We start from the raw sequence: 19835 nt of genomic DNA on the forward strand, positions 1-19835 counted from the left end.
ATTATCAATACTATTATTATAAAGAGGTAAGCGTTTGTGAGTTTGTATGTTTGAGACGTGTAATCTCCGAAACTATCGAAACTATTTCAAAAATTATTTCATCATTAGAAAGTTCGCTTCGCCTAAGCCCCGGGCAACATCTTGTAATTACAATAAATACAGAAAAATTAAGGAAAAAGGCGAATAGGAAAAAAAAAGAGTTATTTTAACAAGAGATAATAAATTTTATGGTTACGGCACATATTTAAACAAGTTTGGTTAGTGTGGACTTAAAAATTATGCACTCAATAAATCTTCCACGTAATAAATCAATAATATCACGGAGAAGAAAGCATTTCACGGAACCAATAAAACCTAGTGAACAGACGTAAGCAGAAACACGTAAAGAATGTCCAACGATAGAACGTTTTATAGTGATTGTGAAACTAGTATATAAATCAAAGATTCTCATTAACAGAGAATTCTTTTCGGGAAAAGAAATCATTAACAAACTGTCAATTAAACCAGAATTAGATGAAGGGTGTTATAACACATCTTTTGCAATCAGACCCATTGAACACTTCACTTGTCTAATTACTAAACACTATCTGAGTCATGTCAGATGTCTTGACACCAATGTTCTTTGAAACTGCTTAGATATACGAGTAGGTAGCCATTTTGTTTTGTAATGGTTGAAACAGCTGGTTTCATTAAAATAATGGAATTAACACTAGATTATGACACTATGGCTAAAAATATTGAAACAAACACTTATGTTTGTTATTAGATCCAGATAGACTATTCCAAAGTTTAATATTAAAGATGACATATTTCTCTGGATGGGATTCAGATAGTGATTTATTGAAATTAGGTATAATATTTCAAATATACGAGTCAAATTTAGATATTGATAATACTCTTCATATCATAATATTCTGATTCTATCGTTTCTAATTTATCAGCTGATGATCTTGATGTTGGTATTAAGTGACATGAAACACGTTCTTGGCAATATTTATTAATTTTGTGGTTTTGTAATCATATGAACGACATAGTAATGCAATAAGAATAAATAATAGTGGTTTTAGACTTTGCCTTCTTCATGTTACATACTAGGTGATCGATCATCATTGGAAGCTTCCTCATTATCATAAACTCAAGTTGATTGCCAATGATGTCACGATAGGTTGCATATTTGATTCAATTGAACATTGAACACGTTTTACAGGGACTATAACATCATCCATAAACAAATCAAAATATTTGAACTCACCGACTGCCAATCCTCTTGCCTTTCGAACCTCTGCGCGGGCTCAGTCCTCTTTGCAAGCTCAGCTCGTCTAAGCTGCTCCCGCGCACGGCTGCCCAGGTCTGCGGGGCCGACACGGACGAATTGTAGCGGATTTGCAGCTGGCTTGCCCGGGATAACCGCGGCTGTGTGCGGACGGGTCGCGAGAAAGTCCGCGCTGTCTGTCGTCTGTGGAAGAAGAATATAATAAGTAAATAAATAAAAAAATTGCGCCAAAAGCAACGTTCCGGCCGTGGGCCGACTTCCGTTGACCGACTGATGGGACGATCACAAGATACAAGGTTTACGTTCGACTATTTGAGAAGAAAGTGGAAAATCCCCGGAGTATTTGATGGGTGGGTGATCTACAAAATGAGTTAACAAGAAAATTACAATAGGCGTCCTTATTGCTAGTGCAATCTCTTTCAGACTACCTTGATGAAAGGAGACGTTTTTGACATTTGTATTGATACTACCACGAAAGGTAATATGTGTAGTAAATGTTTTGATGGATTGATTGACGGGCATGAATATTATATCCTGACAGATTGAACCATCTGTTCATCATAACATTCATCATTGAAAGACCAGTGATAATTGAAAGCATTCTTTCTTATCATGAGGAAAGCTGTTTGTTTAGTTATTGAAAAAAAATTAAGAATTATGACTAGCAGAATTCATACATTCTTATTTTAGTTAGATATATATATATATATATATTTAAAAAAAAATAAAAAAATGAGTTCAACATTTAGCAATAGATTTACATAGGTATAATAATTAGGAGCATTTGAACCGTCGACAGAATTTTTTTGTAACATCCCGAATCGTAATCTCGATAATTTCAAAACCATACAACTCTGCGGTTGTGCGTCTCATCTATTTATTTTATATTATGCATACTGTTATTTTTGTAATTTACATTACACAAAACGGCCATCAGTGCACTTAAAATGCAATAAAACATCCCGCAATACGGGAAACGTTCACGTAACTAGAAAGTATCTTCCGATGTGGATCTAGTGGAATGAAGAAAACTGTGTTGGTCTGTGTGTTTGGGTCAAGTAAATCGATATCGCTTTAGACGTATTCTGAAGTAAATGGACGTCTTTTTGTAGAACCTAATAAAGGTCACAGTTGCTTGGCATTTGACCTTCGCTGTTGACGGTACCTAGTGGCAAATAGGCGTGGATGTGTAATAGAAGATCTATCTCTTCCTTTCCCTCCGAGTCTTATTTGTCAATTCATTTAAGAACTATTATAGTGAAGTATTTGCTATATCGGTTTGTATGGTTATCGAGTTTACCATCATTATATAATACTTCATTTTTCATGTTTTAGAGAAATGTTAGCTTTGTGTACTTTATTGTCTTCTGTGTTTTTTATCCTACTAAGCAAGCAAACAGAAAGAACAACAAAAACACACAAACAAAACAACATTCTACTGAAAGAACAATTCTGTACTATCATCATTCTGTTAGATTTTTTTTTTCGTCATTAGGTTACTGGTTATAATAAACATGTCAATTACGTGTATCTTCTTGTAGATGTCAAATTTAACATTAAACATGTTAAATTATGATGTTATTCTGAATTTTAACCTGAGATTATACAATGTCGGTCGCCCCGGGCGTGTGCTAGACGTGAAGTCTGTCTTATTGTGTAATGTGTTGCAAAAAATGTATGTAAAGATGTGTGCTTCAGTAACAATGGATGGAACAAAAAGTGGTAGTAGATTCGGATAGGCGGCTTGGTTATGTTCTTTCTTAGTTTAAAACTATGCTATCTAATAACTAACAATATAGCTACAATAATAGTATGACAGATCTGTAAATCACCCTTAATCTATACTATTATTATAAAGAGGTAAGCGTTTGTGAGTTTGCATATTTGAGGCGGGTAATCTCCGAAACTACCGAACAGATTTCAAAAATTCTTTCACCATTAGAAAGGTACATAATCCAAGATTGCTATAGGATATGTTTTATCTCAAAAATCCCATGGGAGCGAAGCCCCGGGCAAGATCTTGTCAACCATAATAATATTGTCATATAACATTTCAAGATATTTTGTCACGTGTTGACTATATCACCCCTGTTGTAAGGTAACTACAATAATGATGTAAACCTTACAGCGGGATAAAAGAATTTAATGATATAGTTTGACCAAATGTTTGGTAATGTCTGCTAGTGATGAACCAGAAATAAAATTGCATGTCGTATGTAAGTCTTCTTTATGGGATGGAGTTGGCAGGGGGGCCAGTAGTTTGTAGCTTGTGCGAAATAACTATAAATATAAAAATTGACGAGAAAAAATTTCCTGTGAACGTCTAATTTCTGAATAAATTATTGGAATTTGGGAGTAAAATGACCAAATGGTGGCCTAGGATTAGGAAAAGAAGTGCTGGAAGGCCAGCAGCGTAGCTAGATTGCAATAGCACATTGCATTAGCACATTATGATGTAAATCTTTTTAAGGACGTATTCAAAGTAAAATGTACAAACGTATGAAAATTTAATTCCTTAAGACTGTTTTCATTAGTTATTGAATGAAGCACTGCTGCTAACGGTATTAGATACTATAATATTATTTTATCTTGTAGGACTAAAGCTCGAGGCAGATTATTATTCAGTGATACATATCAAATGAACAACATATATGCAATCCAAACGGTAAAGTGTTTGATGATAAATCGCAGACTGCATATTAATAAGCCCATATTCACTGCAAATTCGCCTCTATTTTCAACGCATAAGGACAGCTTGGTTAACTTGACAGCCCACTGTACCAAATGTTCACAATAACGGTCTACATACAGACAAACGTGATACTATCGGTCCCTATGTGCGAGAAAGCGTGAATTTTATTATAATTATACCTGTTTTAAAGATCAAATACAAGTGAAGGAAACTCGTTCGTTACTTATGTGGAAATCTTGAGATATCATTTGATGTAGTGTGTTATATTTATAAGATTTTCTTTCTTAAAGCATTATCTTTCTTTCTTATTAATTTTATAAGGATAAGGCTTGCAGCATGTGCTTAGAATATTTTGACTAGTTTGCAAATCGACAGTAATTCAATTTCAATCATATAATGACAATCAATTCATTTAACAAATCTTTCCAAAATACTATTCACAGCTAAAGAAAGTTCTTGCTTTAAATACATTTTTTGTGACCATATAATAAGACTTCAGCTGCATCCTACGATAAAAATAAGATTACACCAAAACATAGAAATTGATTACGTCAATATCGCTAACAATGTACTTAAACATAATGATCTTAAAACACTCTATAACGCACTCAATGGTAATTGTTGGTTAGCAAAACTGCTGATGTAACTCCAAATATACATCTAAATACACGCGATTGTGACGCAACTGTTAATAATAATTGAATTTGGACACCAAACAAGATTTCTCGTACCAGTAATGTATTCGATACTAACAGTGAAAGTATCAAAACGTACTCATTTGACACCGAAAACAATGATATTGATATTTACCGATTAGTCTGACGACAGCTTATCAAACACTTTCACTGTCAATGCCAATTACAAAGCAATCGAACGAACACGCTTATCAGTAGGTACGTATCAACTACACGCTCGTTAACTAAGAGTTAGCTGACAACAAGACAAGACCTAATTCAGCAAAACAATCAACTACCCAAAACGGACTCGTAAAAAAAAAAGAAAAACGGAATCCCTACGAACAAAGTTCACACTGGCAGCTGCACTCAGATTTAAAATTAGAATCATGCAATCCGTTGGGCGTTCTAAATTTCCGTTCGGTATGCGGTTTAAATTTAGAACCCTAGAGTTAGTTCACTGTTCGACACTGTTATTCGTCACTGGTGTTGTTATATTTAAATTTTCTTTTTAATGTCTTTATACGTACACGCGCGTTTACTCTGTGCGCAGTTAAGAACTAACTTTCGCAGTTTTCCAGCCAGTCTCAAGAGAGGGGAAAGTAATGTGTAGTGATAATTAACAGCATTATTTTAGACGTAAAAATATTCGAAGCGGTAAGGAATTAATTGATAGATACAGTGCTGGCAGGCAATAAATTAGTCGTTATCTCTATCTCGTGTTGCGTGTTGTAATAGTAGATGATGTCGTTTGGGTAATGTTTAGGAAGCCAGTAAACTTCAGCTATGATTTATAAGAATTTCTTCAATAAGCCACACAAATAACAAATATGTATTTTTTATTATATACTAATTTTATATCTAATTAACCTGCGTTTTTATAAGTGTTAAACTATGTGTATGTATTTTAAGTTTTTGCGACTATTTGTTCATATTAGCTATTAATGCGTCGGATACTATTACATAAATTACATATTAACATATTTACACATACTTTTTTAAAGCAAAAAAAGAACACTTTAAAAATAAAATGTGTAGATTATGACAATCCCCAATTGATACTTATATTCAGAAACCTGTATACAAAAAAAAAGTAATATACTAATTTCTTTAATTGGGTCTTACGCTTAGTAAGTACGTTGAACTTTATAAGGGAAAAATACTGCTTGACCTATTCGGACGAGATTTCGCTAACGATAATGGCGCCTACGATAAAAGAGACAGACAACTCGTCGAGTATATGCATAACTGGTAATAAGAAAGGAAAAGTTGATGATTAATCGTTTCAATTTGTAAAAAAAATATGATGATACAATGTTTGTAATAACACGTTAATAGGTGATTAAGATATAAAACGAATATGCATGACACAAATATACCAATGAATGTATGGAAATCTAAAATAAAAACGGTATTAATTTGGATTCGAAAAAGAAATTCTGAATTGGTAGGTATATCCATAATCTTATATTATGATCAAAACAAATCTTTTTTAAATTTTGCATACATGTAGTTTGAAGTAACTTTCATCCCGGAAAAATCCGGGTCCCGTTGGAAATCGCGCGGGGGACGCCGCGGTCAAAAGCTAGTATACTATATCTTTAAATAAAAAAGATAAAATAGCAGGCCATGCAGAAAAAATGGCATAAAATAAATCACTTTTCAAAAACTTACAATTAAAAAAAGAACCAATTAAGGCACAGGACACACTGACAACAAAGACCGCGCGATACTGCGCCAAGTGCGATCCATGATCGAGGACTTTCACCTAAAACGTGACGGTTTTTAGAATTAAGTCGTGAGCAGTAATTGCCGTGTTGGGCATATCTTAGTACTGGTTACACATCTTTTTTATTGTTTGCTATGTAACTTTATTATTATGGAAAGTTCGTAATTTCGCTTGTGCGTCAAACTCGTCAACTGAATGTTGTAATAACGATTTCTCCTACTTTGTTATCAATGTTTTATCGATGTGAAATATTTGAGGCGTTTCAATTTCGGAAGGTAGAATGATCGTTAGTAGATTAAAACTTACGTTTATTCACTAGAAGTGAACTAAACAGATTACACTGCAAGTTGTCTGATTCAAAATCTTCACTTTTACTGTATTTTCACTATAATTTATTCACTGTAATTTTTAGTTATAAAATAAGTTCAATTCAGTTTACAAATATATTTAATATTATGAATGAAATAAATAAAATCCTTAATAATATTCATTTGCTGTCAGCAATCCAAACTTATAAAATAAAATTAATTAAACAGAGCGCCTAGTGTGTCTCTACCTTTACATTATAAAATGCGCTCCATCAATATACAACGCAGCACGCAATTTGACACGTGTGAAATTTTAACATTAACGCAACTAGCTACGTGCTGCGGCTGTGCTTGCGCTCATGTATTATCTGTTATCTAATATAAGTGGAGCGAACGCGTTTAAAAATTAAATCATTGAGTTTTTGACGCTGGCAATCATGGTGTTAAGTTTTGAGCAAGTTTGTTATTAAAGTAAAGAGGCTAGATTTCGTTTAAAGTTTACATTCGTTTACTTAATAATGCCATTAGTATTTCTAATAACTGAAAATGTAGTAAAATATATTTTGTTCATTTATTTACCGAGTAAGTTAACAACCAAAAGCCACTAAATGACGCCAGAAGGTGGAAAAGGAAACAAAAAGAGACGGAAAAACTTATTCAAGATCGCCCCCTGACTATCTGACCCCTATAATTTTTCGAGAATGTTCAACTCGACCAGTGGGTCCAGATTTTTATGGCCAAGTTACCTTAGTCGAATATTTTCCACATAGTTTTGAAATTATTGAAGTATCTATACTTCAAAAATAAATATGAGAATATATCCTCATATTTTTAGTTTAAGGAAATGTCACACGAGTTATTAAGCACCTACCTTTTACGTCTATCTACGTCTCGCCCACGACGAAACAAAAGAGGATGTTTGTTCTTCACGCGTTAGTCCAACGGTATTTTTAGATCTTGGGATATATCAGTGTAAACATAGAAATATAGCACAATGGGCCTCTCTCTCTCACACACATTCGTGTGTTGCCTATTGCTGCACAATTCTATTGAAAAACAATTAATTCAAAGCGAACACACAGATAAAATCCTTACACACGCGACACACAGAACGTGTGTGAACGTGATAACTCAAAAATTACCGGTTAAAAGGTTTTTGTAAATAGATAGTGTGATTAGAAAGTAGGTTTAAGAGAATTTATTATGGCCGGCCCGTCCCGACTTTATACAGGTAAAAACTACCTGTATAAAGTCGGGACGGGCCGGTAGTATTAAATAAATAAAGAGTACGTTTTAAAATAAAATATTTTTATATAGGTAGCTATCAGTTCCCACTATTGAGTAAAAACCTCCCTTTTCTGTTTCAAACCAGTTCTATCCCTCGCCAGATTATTGCCATTTCTTATCGAAGATCAGGACAGTACCTACATCAGACCATCTCATCCTCCGGTTTGCCTCTCAATCTCTTGCCATCAGTTGGGACCCAAGTTGTTACTTTTTTTTTATAAGGACAAATCACACAGATCGAGTAAGTTCGACACTTGTGTTATGGGGTACTAACTCAACGAGACTTATATTTTATAACAAATACATTAACAAACATCCAAGACCCGGGCCAATCGGAAAAAGAACATTTTCCATCATGACCCGACCGGGGATCGAACCCGGGACCTTACGGTTCAGAGGCAAGCACTTTACCACTGCGCCACCGAGGTCGTCATAATACTTCTTCGGCCTATCATTCCGACGTTATGCGATTTACATCATCCATCCGATGCCACTTCAATTTCCCTTCTTACCAACGTCAATTAGCGTGATGTAATAACATACCGAATTATTAAACTATCCGTCCTAGGCAATGAATTTGAAATTTAACTGCTTTGTGTACACGTGTATAATTATTGTAATAATCACTACATTATTGAAACTCACGACAAATAGCATTACGTTGTTTGAACTTGTGGCCAGGAATCCTGAAGGTGGTAATGAACCACCAACCCTTGTCAACTAGTGACTTCCTTTAAGCCAGGCCTTTTAAAAGATTCCTCTAACATTCCGAACGCACAGGAAATTCTAAGAAAAAGCAACAATACTTACCTACGTAGTGAGAATGCCAGACTGTGGTCATTCGTTTGTTAGAGAATCTAGAATCTTTAGTCGTTAGTCAATTATATAATTATGGCGGTATTTGAGAATTCCATTGGACTTTGTAGATCAAAGAAATACCACGATATGTTTAATATAAATTATGATAAAATTAAATTTGTTAGCGATAGCTAATTAATGTAATAACAATTTTATTAGCAGAGCTAATAAATTATATATATATATATATATATATATATATATATATATATATATAGAATAGAATAGCTAATGACCCGAATTAACTATATCTATCCCAAATTTCAACAAAATCGGAGTAGTGGTTTAGCCATCAAAATGTGACAAACAGAAAGAGAAACGTGAGCGGAGCCCAGCGTTCGCTTTACGGCCGTGGAATGAAACAGGCACAACGCTCGGATGAAAGAAAGTGTAAAATGGGAAAGGCAATGGCAAACCACCCTATTAATATTGCACACAAAGACTTCCGAGTGTGTAACGTGACGATGAAATGATGAACAATGAAACACATGTAGAAGATGTGAAGAACAACCGCAAAAATGAGCTAAAGCAACACAAAAAGGAATGAAAAATCAAAATCAAATCATTTATTCAGAAATTAGGCCTTCACAGACACTTTTTCACAACATATTCTAAATTAAATGATGTTTACCAAAGCTACAAACTACTAGCATTTCGGAACGACCTGCTGAGAAGAAATGTCGAAAGAAACTCATTCAAACAGTGTTGGTTATTATGCCAGAAGGGCTTACCATATTTTAAATATAAATGTATGTATATTTTTTTATCAGTAATATAACAATGTAAGTACACAATAAAGTACATGGTCAAAAGGTATACTGAAAAATATTATGAGTGTTGCTGATGAAAGGAAGATTCGTTTTAGCATTTTGCCTGCTACATTTCCTTTTTCATTCATCCAAGTTCGGATGTAGGTTATATACTGTATATTTCCGTAGAGAAATTCCACAAACATTAATAGTATGCACACTCATTACGAGACTAACTTTTATGGGAGTTACCGCTTTATGAAGTCATAAAATAAATACAAAAATAGTATGTATTCACGGAGTATGAGTCAGTGATATTCAAACTCTGACTTCTGTTCGTAAAACCAGATGCTTGTTTGCTTTCCTCCAGTAAAATTGTTGTTAATCGATTTAGTATTAACCCTACTACTATAAATAGTATTATTTAAAATTCAAACTTTCGCATTTTAAATAATACAAAGTAGTAAGATGTGAATTTTGTTACTTAATCACGCAAAATCTACAGGACGGATTTCGATTAAATTTAGTAACACGGGTAGAATGTAGCCTGGAACTGTCACTGGACAGATTGTTACAAAATATGGTAGCTTTTATCCCGAAATTAAAGCCAAGATGGGAGCCAAGCACCGTACCGTACCAGGGCCGTAGCTATATAAAGGAAAGTTGACACTATAAACATTTTTTTGCACGTCGGCAAACATATAACATGTTTTACCTGACACTTCACAGTTCCGCGTCCAAATACCTGTAATACTCATACGCCAACCATCCATATAAATCGCAAGGGTCATGGTCAACAACCTCTGACTCACCCAAATGTTTAAAAACAAATTCAAGCTTTAAAACTATTGGAATAAGGTTGGTTTTTAAACGTTTTGTCACAAGATCAAACAAAGATGTTGTAATATTTGAGTTGTCATCTCGGACCAGCTCTGAGACAATTTACATAATGTTCTGTCAACTTCAGACTACATTTACACCATCTAGCACAGGGTTTCCCAAACTGTGGGCCGCGACCCACTGGTGGGCCACGAACAAATTTGAAGTCCTTTTTTGTTCACTTTGGTAACGGTTTAATTTCCGTTTATTTTGATATTTTCTATAAATTTAGTTGTAGGTTCGTATGTTTAAATTACTACATCAATATAGTACGATAAAATGTACAAATGTGTTTGATTATAAGACTTTAAAATAAAAATATATCTACAAAATATGAACGATAGAATTACATTAGCAATAAAAGTAACTTCATCTACATAATATAGATTGAATTTTCTGTAGAAAGTGTCATTAAAATGACTCTAAGGTCACAATAGCTATGTTTATGTCAAAAGCCATTCAATCAACATAGGAGATGAAGTGAAACGAAGAAATTGTATCCATTTAGACGCTCGGTATAGTGTCGGCCAAGTTCGCAAAGACACATCGCAGACGTGGCCTAATAATCGAACAGTTATTGCTTTCAAGTAATCACTTAATTTTAAAATCTTTCTTTTCTTTCACAATGAGCGAGCTACTTCTTATCGAGTGCGTTGTTGCTATCACTGGTGCCAGATTTTATTCAAATCGCCTAAAGGCGACATGACTATTACAACAACCTTCAGTCTATTCTAAACTGTGACGCCCCAAAGCTGATTATCTGCTATTTTACGATTGACCACCCTGCCTGGCAATATTTGGGAATTCATTTAGTTTAATATGTCATGGCTTTTTTATCTCGTACTGGCCTGGTACGATTACATCTTCAAGTGGTTATGGTCTTATTCTGGGACTGGATCGACACGCCGTAAAATTGATTTCATTTACATCTTATTATTTCTATGCAATATCTAGAATTATTTGCAAGATCTTGAACATAGTAATTTTTACAAATAAGTGTTACCACATTGAGAGTGGCTTGCACCAGTCAATTAACGTTATCTTTAGCTTGCGTAGAAAATCGCAAAGTACGCCATCTTACCTAAACTTCAGCGGTGCGAAGGTTAAGTTGACGCAAAATTGACTGGTGCATCACACCCTAAACCACACACTTTTCAAAACTTGGCGCTCGGACTAGTGTCTACCAAATTACAATCAAAAATTTCTGTATTATAGCATATTACTATCAGCATAATTTTGAAGGTTTTTTCCAAGGGTACCATTCATGAGATGTAAATTGGACTAAACGTAGGAACAAAACCTACACGTAACATAGTTGAATGGTGCGTAGGCGCAGTCTGACCCGATCATTGACCCCGCTATCGGTCAACGTGTTCTTATGTTTGATTACTTGATAAGCGGGACGCTGGGAAGGGTAGCGTCAGCAGAATAAAACTGTCACCTTACTTTCACTGGCGATAATTATGTTCACCAAATTATTATAGTGTTATTTTTGGTAAGTCTTCAATTTTTTAATTTTAATTTCATGGAATGTATGTAGTACGTAGTTAAATCGATGTTGGTTATCCTTACGTAATATAAAACTGAGACTGCAAGGAATTTCATGTAGTTTTCATCAATAGATAGTGTGATTCCCGGGAAGGTTTGGATATATAATTTATTACGTTTTTAACCAAGCGAAGCCGACGACGGGCCGCTAAGTATTAATTAAATTAACTTTAAAGCATTTGATGATATAGGAAATAAGTTTTTTTATAATGAATAGAAAACAGAATTATGCCCAATAGCTTACAAGTTTATCGAAACAATACGTCGCAAACTCAACTGATTAATGACTTCTAGAGATTAAACAACCTGAATATTGTACGACAAATCTCAGATTATTGTTTTGCTAATCAAAAGGCCTAACAGAAAACCAGCCCACAAGAGAATTAAGCACGAGTACTCTGTATGTTGAGTCTGTTGAGTAATATAAAAATCAATCAATGAGAGATTTGTTCGTTCATAATAGTGAATGAAAGACCGATACTACGGCTGTATATAAAGATTCATTATGGGACCACGTTTAATGAACAACTAATTCTTTGATATATTATTAATGCAAGTTTAACTTCCAATGAATAAGGTCGCTGTTTATTAACTGCTTTTGAGATTTATATTGATGTGATAATGGTAGTTAAGTTTGAAATTGGTACCCTTAAAATTGTTTGTATTATAAAAATACTTTCATGTACGATGTACGATGTGAGATTGGTTTTGAAGTATTAGATTTATTGTAACGATTGAATTGATCGTAATTAATCGTCGTCATAATCATTTTGATGTCATACAAGGATTGATATCATAAAAGGATGGATGAGGTCCTAAATATTTCATGTTTTGTATTTTTATTTAGAGCCATCCATCCGGTATCCCATTGGTGAGAAAAGGACTCCCTCCATTTCTTCCATTTGTTCCGATCCTGTGTTAAAGTTTGTTCTTATGTTTGTGTATAGAGTTGTAACTATTATATATTTTATGGTCTTGAATAGCTTGTTCTCATCATTATAATGTCTTATAATTTCAAGCGTTACCTCATGAAATATGAAGAAAAATCATAAGTTTCCTTCTTTACAAATTGTTAAATAACTATTTGCGCAATAATGTTCATAAACTATACTTTTGACAAATGCGTAAATTGTCATAGACTTTGTTCTCGACTGGCCTTGGTTTCCATTATATTTTTTCACAATATTCCATTCATTACTTATGCGATCTTTTAATACAATGTCGACTTCTTCAAGTGCCATTTTATGTATCACAAAATACCAACAGTATGGCTAAATTGTATTAGAAGATCATTGTTTTAGAAAAGCATCACGAATTCCAAAGTAACAAATCTACAAGACCTAATTAGAACATTTTCTATCGTGATGTCATTTGTAAGTCATGGAGTAAGTTAAATAATATTGTAGAAAGTTTTAATGAAACTTGGCGCTTCCCTAGAACGGTAAATTTACCGTCTCGTCAAGAGTACTATACCGTCCACCGTTGGAACACGTACCCGATCCAATTACAACATTATATGGCATTTGTACGGATTTGCGGTAGCCGGCGGCAAATGGTTCCGGTTAGATGTTGAAATGGTCATGATTCTTTGTTTGAATTTGTAGGTTGCCAGTTTGGATAAAAAAATAATTACCGAAATCGCTGAAGATCGTGAAACCGATTTCAAGAATCAAGAAATAGGTTGTAACATTCAAGAAGGTAAAATTGTCTTATTGGGGAATCGCAAGCATATAAGAAGATATGGAACTATTCTGCAGAGGAGAACGATGTAGTGACGATAGAAGTTGAAAAGAAATGAATTTGTTTAGTGACGATAGAAGAAAGTTTAATTGAAATATTTTTTTAGTGACGATAAAAGTACGTTTAATTGAAATATTTTTTTAGTGACGATAAAAGTACGTTTAATTGAAATAAATTTGTTTATTGGCCAGGTGATCTGCGACTTCTTGTGTACCATTTAAGGTCTGATTTAAGGTCTACTTTTGACCCTAAAACGATCTTCTTCACAGAAACTGAATCCAGTGAAAGGAGGTTAGGGAACATTCGTAAATGTGCGATATTTTTCGTACTAAAGGTCATCTTCATTAGATCGCTTTCCATATACAGATGATTTCACATCTGTGAAAAATCTAGTAACTAGATAGCGCTAATTTAATTCACAAATAAACAAAATTCTGAAAATACGCGAGAGATGAATGTTAAAAATTGCAAGTTTCTCAATGAATATTGGATACACCCACAAACTCCACAAGGTCGTCCAATGTTTGAACGTTGCAATGACATCAGTCCATTAGGTGGGGTACACGTTAATAGATTTATTTATTTACAAGGTTCCGAGAAATGTTTCGGAGAAGGCAATGGCAAACCACTCCATTAACAGTGCCAAGAAAGTCGTCGTGTGTATTTCATTCCATGTAATGACCACGACCCTCAGTCATGAGGAATACGACTTAAAGAATGAAAAGAAGCTATACGAGTACAAACGGACAGATGACAAAAGCAATATACACGATACTTCAAGATAAGATACTACAAAATAGTACAGACAACTGAACAGTCTTATTGCATTGACCTTTAAGAGGTAGCAATAGCGGTGAATTTGCAATGAATTTGTGTAGCTAATGTGTTGTTGACTATGTCATTTGCTGAGTAACTGTACTTAGCACGCATGATTATGTGCTCCACTTTTTCAAAGGCTATTGACAATAGTAAGCCGGTGTCACTTGTCATATCAAAGTTGACTTTCACATTCTAAGGATTAGTTGCTACGGATTATTCTGGCAGTGATGAGAAAATTTCACTTTCTTTCGGTAACAGGCAGATTAAGTTGACTTGGCTCGAGTTTTAAAATTCTAACATGTAGTATTATTTTCGTCTTACCGATAATTTATTATGTAATTATTTTCAGTAATTTTATTTATCGTTATTCAGAATAATAGGAAGTTCAGTAGACATTTCAAACAACTAAAGATTTATTTACAAAAATAAAGAACACGTCTCAACAATAATGTTAATGTAAGTAATCGCTGACAAGATATATTATAATGTAAATTATATAGAACAAAATAAAGAAACAGGCTTCCCACATTATTACATACAAGAAAAATCATTGAGATAAAAAAACTGCAACTTGGAGTAATACTACATAACACTGATGACAATACAAGTACGTTTACAAGTATGTACGACTCTAATTAAACTAGTAGTAACTACGTTTCCCACAGATGAACAATGCACAATGGACTATTAGATACAGTGACACAGTACACGCGACCTTGGAGGGAGAAAGTCGACTTTTGCACGCGAATATTCTCAAGGGAGAGGCACAGAGGGCTAGAGAGCTCATTATTATTATCCATCTGATTAGAAATGTAGGGAAAATATAAAGAGATATGAATAGTCAAGCAAGGAGATATCCCGATATCTCCTTGGCTAAACCTCAACATTTTAATAGAATGGGCAGATCTAGGATAGACGGAAACGCAGGCTGTTGATCTTTGCCTAATTAAAAATAATTTCTGGACAATGGAGATTCTGGTGAGCTGGAATAAAAAGCTTCAGGTTTTAGATAAAAAACACAACGTGTAAAGTTCTCTGAAGCAAGTAAAAGAGATCTTATTAAACACTTTGTGATTTATTTATGACATTAGATTTTGGTGTGATAATACAAAAATAAAATCATTTAGTTGGAAATATTATTTATTGATTTACAGATTTTGAAATGACCTATGCAAAACACAACAAAATGCTGGACACGTCTCCCATCACCACTCTCTTTCTCTGAACGTTTTTCCGATTTCTTCCTCAGAATCAAAATCCAAGATCGGAATTCCTACATTCCCTCTTCTGCTCGGTCATCGGCATCTCTCTCTTTCTCTCTCATCGTTACGTGTTCCCGATTGCATCCAGTCTCACCTCCATCACTGTCTTCGGCATCCTTAGTAATTAAAGGTCAAGTAAGTATGATGTGTTTTGTTATTGCAGCCATATGCAATGTCTTGTTTTCTACAAGCACCTGACCAAACATCTCCTGACCCGGTGAACTAAAAACAATTCGGTAACATACTTATTTGTTTGTACAATTGGTGAGATGATCTTACTAACATAGTTACACGACATCATTGATATTGAGTGGATTAAGTTGAGACGTGTGACTTTATAAATGAAAACTTTTGTAAACAATAGATGCTAGACTAACATAATTACGATAGGAATTTTTATCTCTCCGAACTTACCGATCTAAATCAAATTTATAATAACTGCATACAAAATATTTGTCAGAATAAATCTTTAACGGTTTTCAATCAAAGAGCATTCGATACTTAATTTTCAAATTGAAGTAGATAACTTCAAGTAATTCGATTCGAGTAAGTGATTCGAGTATTTCATTCGCAAAAATATAATGAGTTTCCATGTACCTTCAATAGATATAATGAACAGCTCCACTCCCCGAAATAGAAGGGTTTGCAAGTCTGGGAGTGTTCACACGATATCTTGTAACAAAAGTTTAATCTTGTGGGCTTGGCCAAAAAACTCATTTACGCTGAATTGTTTTCATCGATTTGCATTTAAAAATTCTGATTTACGTGTCTTCGAGATAAAATCCAATGGCATTCATAAATATAGGTGTACAATGGAGGACTTTTTCGTGAGTCAACTACGTGTTTAGCAAGTTGTTGAAGGTCAAGCAATGTTAGACACGGCATTTCATTTTTCTTTTTCTACGCAGTTAATATGCTAATATTGATGCTCATTAAGTCTATGACATTTGACTTCAATCTCGTATTTAATCTTAAAATTAAATATTCAAAATATAATGTTTTAGAAGTTAGGTAATTCAATTTAAATCTTCAACATGTTATAACAGTAAATTAATAATTTATCCTATGCATAATCAACACAATACAGCCTTGTATTTGCGATGTTGTCTTTACTATCACCATTTTTTTTTTGCTACTACAAATATGTATTTTAGTACTTACCTTTATTTACCCTAAGAATTTTAGAACTCAAAGACTTTTCGTTGTATGATGATGACATAAGCTAACTATAGACTATCAGGGGCATTTTCCAAACCTAAGTATTACCACTTGTTTACAATACACCATTCATCAAATTTATATCCGTTCTTGACCTTTTGCGCACGGCTTGGAATTCGGATAATTGCAATCGATATTCATACGAAATACACTTTAGTTTGCGTCAGTGATTATATATAGATTTGCTAATGTTGCAATACATCCGCATACTTGCTTATTTATCTTTTGTCATTTTTAATTTCGGCTAACATTTTTCTGGTCACGACTCATACATAAACATAATTTGCGAAAAGTCATAAAACGATAATAAGCAACATGTTTAAGACTTCTTTTTAGATTTTGCTAAATGAATATTCATGTTTTTGTGTGACACATATTATCTTGGATTCTGGGTTTCAGATTTGATTTTTTTTTCGTATTATGCATGTAAACAGTTCCTAAATTTATGTACAAGTTTTTTACTGAACTTTTCTCAACTAAAAAGCAAGGAATCGATTATATAGTTACCCTTTTCCAAGGAAATCTATCCAGTTTCTAGAATTTGATGCAATCATTGGGTATGTCTAGTTCTTCTAGCTCCTTGGAATATCTTCTTACATACCAAGCCATTTACTGATAAGACTGCGAGTCTGTCTGTCCTCATAATTATGCAAATTTAATGGGTAATTTGTGCAAATCTCGCGCATTCGTGTACACTTAAAGCATTTATTTAGTCAGTCAGGTGTGTGCTTAATGCCTAGACTACAGGATATTAGACTACAAATTTAGTACACTCCCAAAGAGGGCCATCAGGGCCGACTGGCGGCCGGTCATAAAATCACAGACAAGAATTCGAAATTTAAAGATTTATTGATCACAGTCACATCAACAATGCAACTAGGAACACAGGAGAATGATTTTTTTCCCACAATATTGACGTCTCAAGGTTTCTAACTTTTTTCAACGAGATTCCTATTATTATCTATATCATAAATTTTCACTTATATTCCTTATGCTAGATAGATTTCGAGCCTTCATACAGATTTAATTCTTTATATATAAACGTCTGACTGGTCGTCGTTTTACAAATTATTGAGTAAAATAAATAATACGCCCTCCTCTTTTTTTTTAATCTTCTCGACATTTTCCTTCACTGATAAGTAGTCGATAAAAATTAACTTAGTTGACGTCAAATCGATTTCGAGTGACAATATAATAGTGTGTTTTATTTTGTACCATTTTTTTACTAGAAAATTCCAAGTAACTGAACAGTGTGTCGCCTTTTTAAAAGCAATTTGAATGTGCGATAACTTCTTAAAAGTCAATACAATTTTGACGACCTCGGTGGCGCAGTGGTAAAGTTTTTGCCACTGAACCGAGAGGACCCGGGTTCGATCCCCGGTCGGGTCATGATGGAAAATGATCTTTTTCTGATTGGCCCGGGTCTTGGATGTTTATCTATATATGTATTTGTTATAAAATATAGTATCGTTGAGTTAGTATCCCATAACACAAGTCTCGAACTTACTTTGGGGCTAGCTCAATCTGTGTGATTTGTCCTAATATATTTATTTATTTAATTAATTAAAATTTTTAACCTATCTAAGGTAAGTAGCTAAGTCCATGTGCGCAAGCATTACCCAGGTGCCATGTCTAGCTTTATTTAGCATGCAAATTGATGCTAATGATACGGAATAAACCAAATCATTTGCAATAATCACCATTCATCCGACATTCAAGACTCCATTACCAGTTTTTACTTTTGTTTTATCATCATTTTTTATAAATTCATCTATTTTAAACTAACCGTCCGTCCCGGCTTCGCTCGGGTAAAAGCATAATAAATTATACGCATGTACACCTTCCTTAAAGATGACACTATATGTATTTATAAAAAAATGTGCATCAAAATTCGTTGCGTAGTTTCAACGATCTAAAGAAGCATACATAGGGACAGACAGCAGGAAACTACTTTGTTCTATAGGTACTATGTAGTGACTAAACTATCTACTTGAGTTACATTACAACTTTATATAAAAGTGGCTCTTTTAATAACACTACTGCTGTGCCATTGGCCTTCTTTTTAGAAGAATAAAGAATATAAGCCATGACTCCACACGGATTTTAACGAATGCAAATCCAGCCTGGACTATAAGCTTAGTGCCTTCCGAAGCACGGCGAGGCTCGAGATAAAACATTTTTGGTCACCCATTCAATGACCAACCATAGCTAAAGAGGCTTAACTGACAGCATCGCAAGCCGAGCGCGAGAAGCACTGCAACAACACAAAAATCTAAGTCATTTGTCATTTACTTTTCATTTTGCATAAAAATCTTTTAAATTTCGCTTCGCTTAAATTTTTTGTACGTAAACTGCTTTAACAATCAGTAATATTTGAGCAGAATCGTAGTAATAAATCACATTTATTATGAAAAAAATATACTGAGTTTAAATTTGTTAAATAAAATTTCGTCAATTTTAATAAAATTTATTACACGATTACATTCATTCATAAAATTTCGAGTGCCTAAAAAATAAAACTTGTTTTATAACACAGCGAACGCTACGCTCGGTAAAAGCGAAACCAGTCCTTACTAGGGATAAATATGGCCACGATCCAGTGCAAATGAGTTCGTATGCATTTCACTCTCAAAACTGCACTTTCTTTTGTTTTTGTCCAAAAGCCACGGCCGCGAATCGACGACGAAAGCATTTTATTTTTTTATTTTCGACGATTTCGTTTGTTTATGTTAGTGGTCGATATATAAAATGTAGTAAAAATTAATAATAAACAGGTATTAAGTAAGCACTTTCGGGAGT

General features: G+C 33.9%; 1 protein-coding gene across 5 annotated transcripts in view; it reads right to left on the bottom strand.

The window, feature by feature from the left end:
- smash (smallish) overlaps nucleotides 1-19835 on the bottom strand; it is a 149817-nt gene that overhangs the window by 39069 nt on the left and 90913 nt on the right. For all 5 annotated transcript variants that reach the window (XM_053759923.2, XM_053759925.2, XM_053759924.2 and 2 more), the window contains one exon: nucleotides 1253-1456. In XM_053759923.2, the coding sequence (XP_053615898.1) occupies nucleotides 1253-1456 (204 nt within the window). The remainder of the gene's footprint in view (nucleotides 1-1252; nucleotides 1457-19835) is intronic.

Source organism: Plodia interpunctella, chromosome 19 (genome assembly GCF_027563975.2).
Source record: "Plodia interpunctella isolate USDA-ARS_2022_Savannah chromosome 19, ilPloInte3.2, whole genome shotgun sequence".
In the NCBI taxonomy this organism is placed as follows: Eukaryota; Metazoa; Arthropoda; class Insecta; order Lepidoptera; family Pyralidae; genus Plodia; species Plodia interpunctella.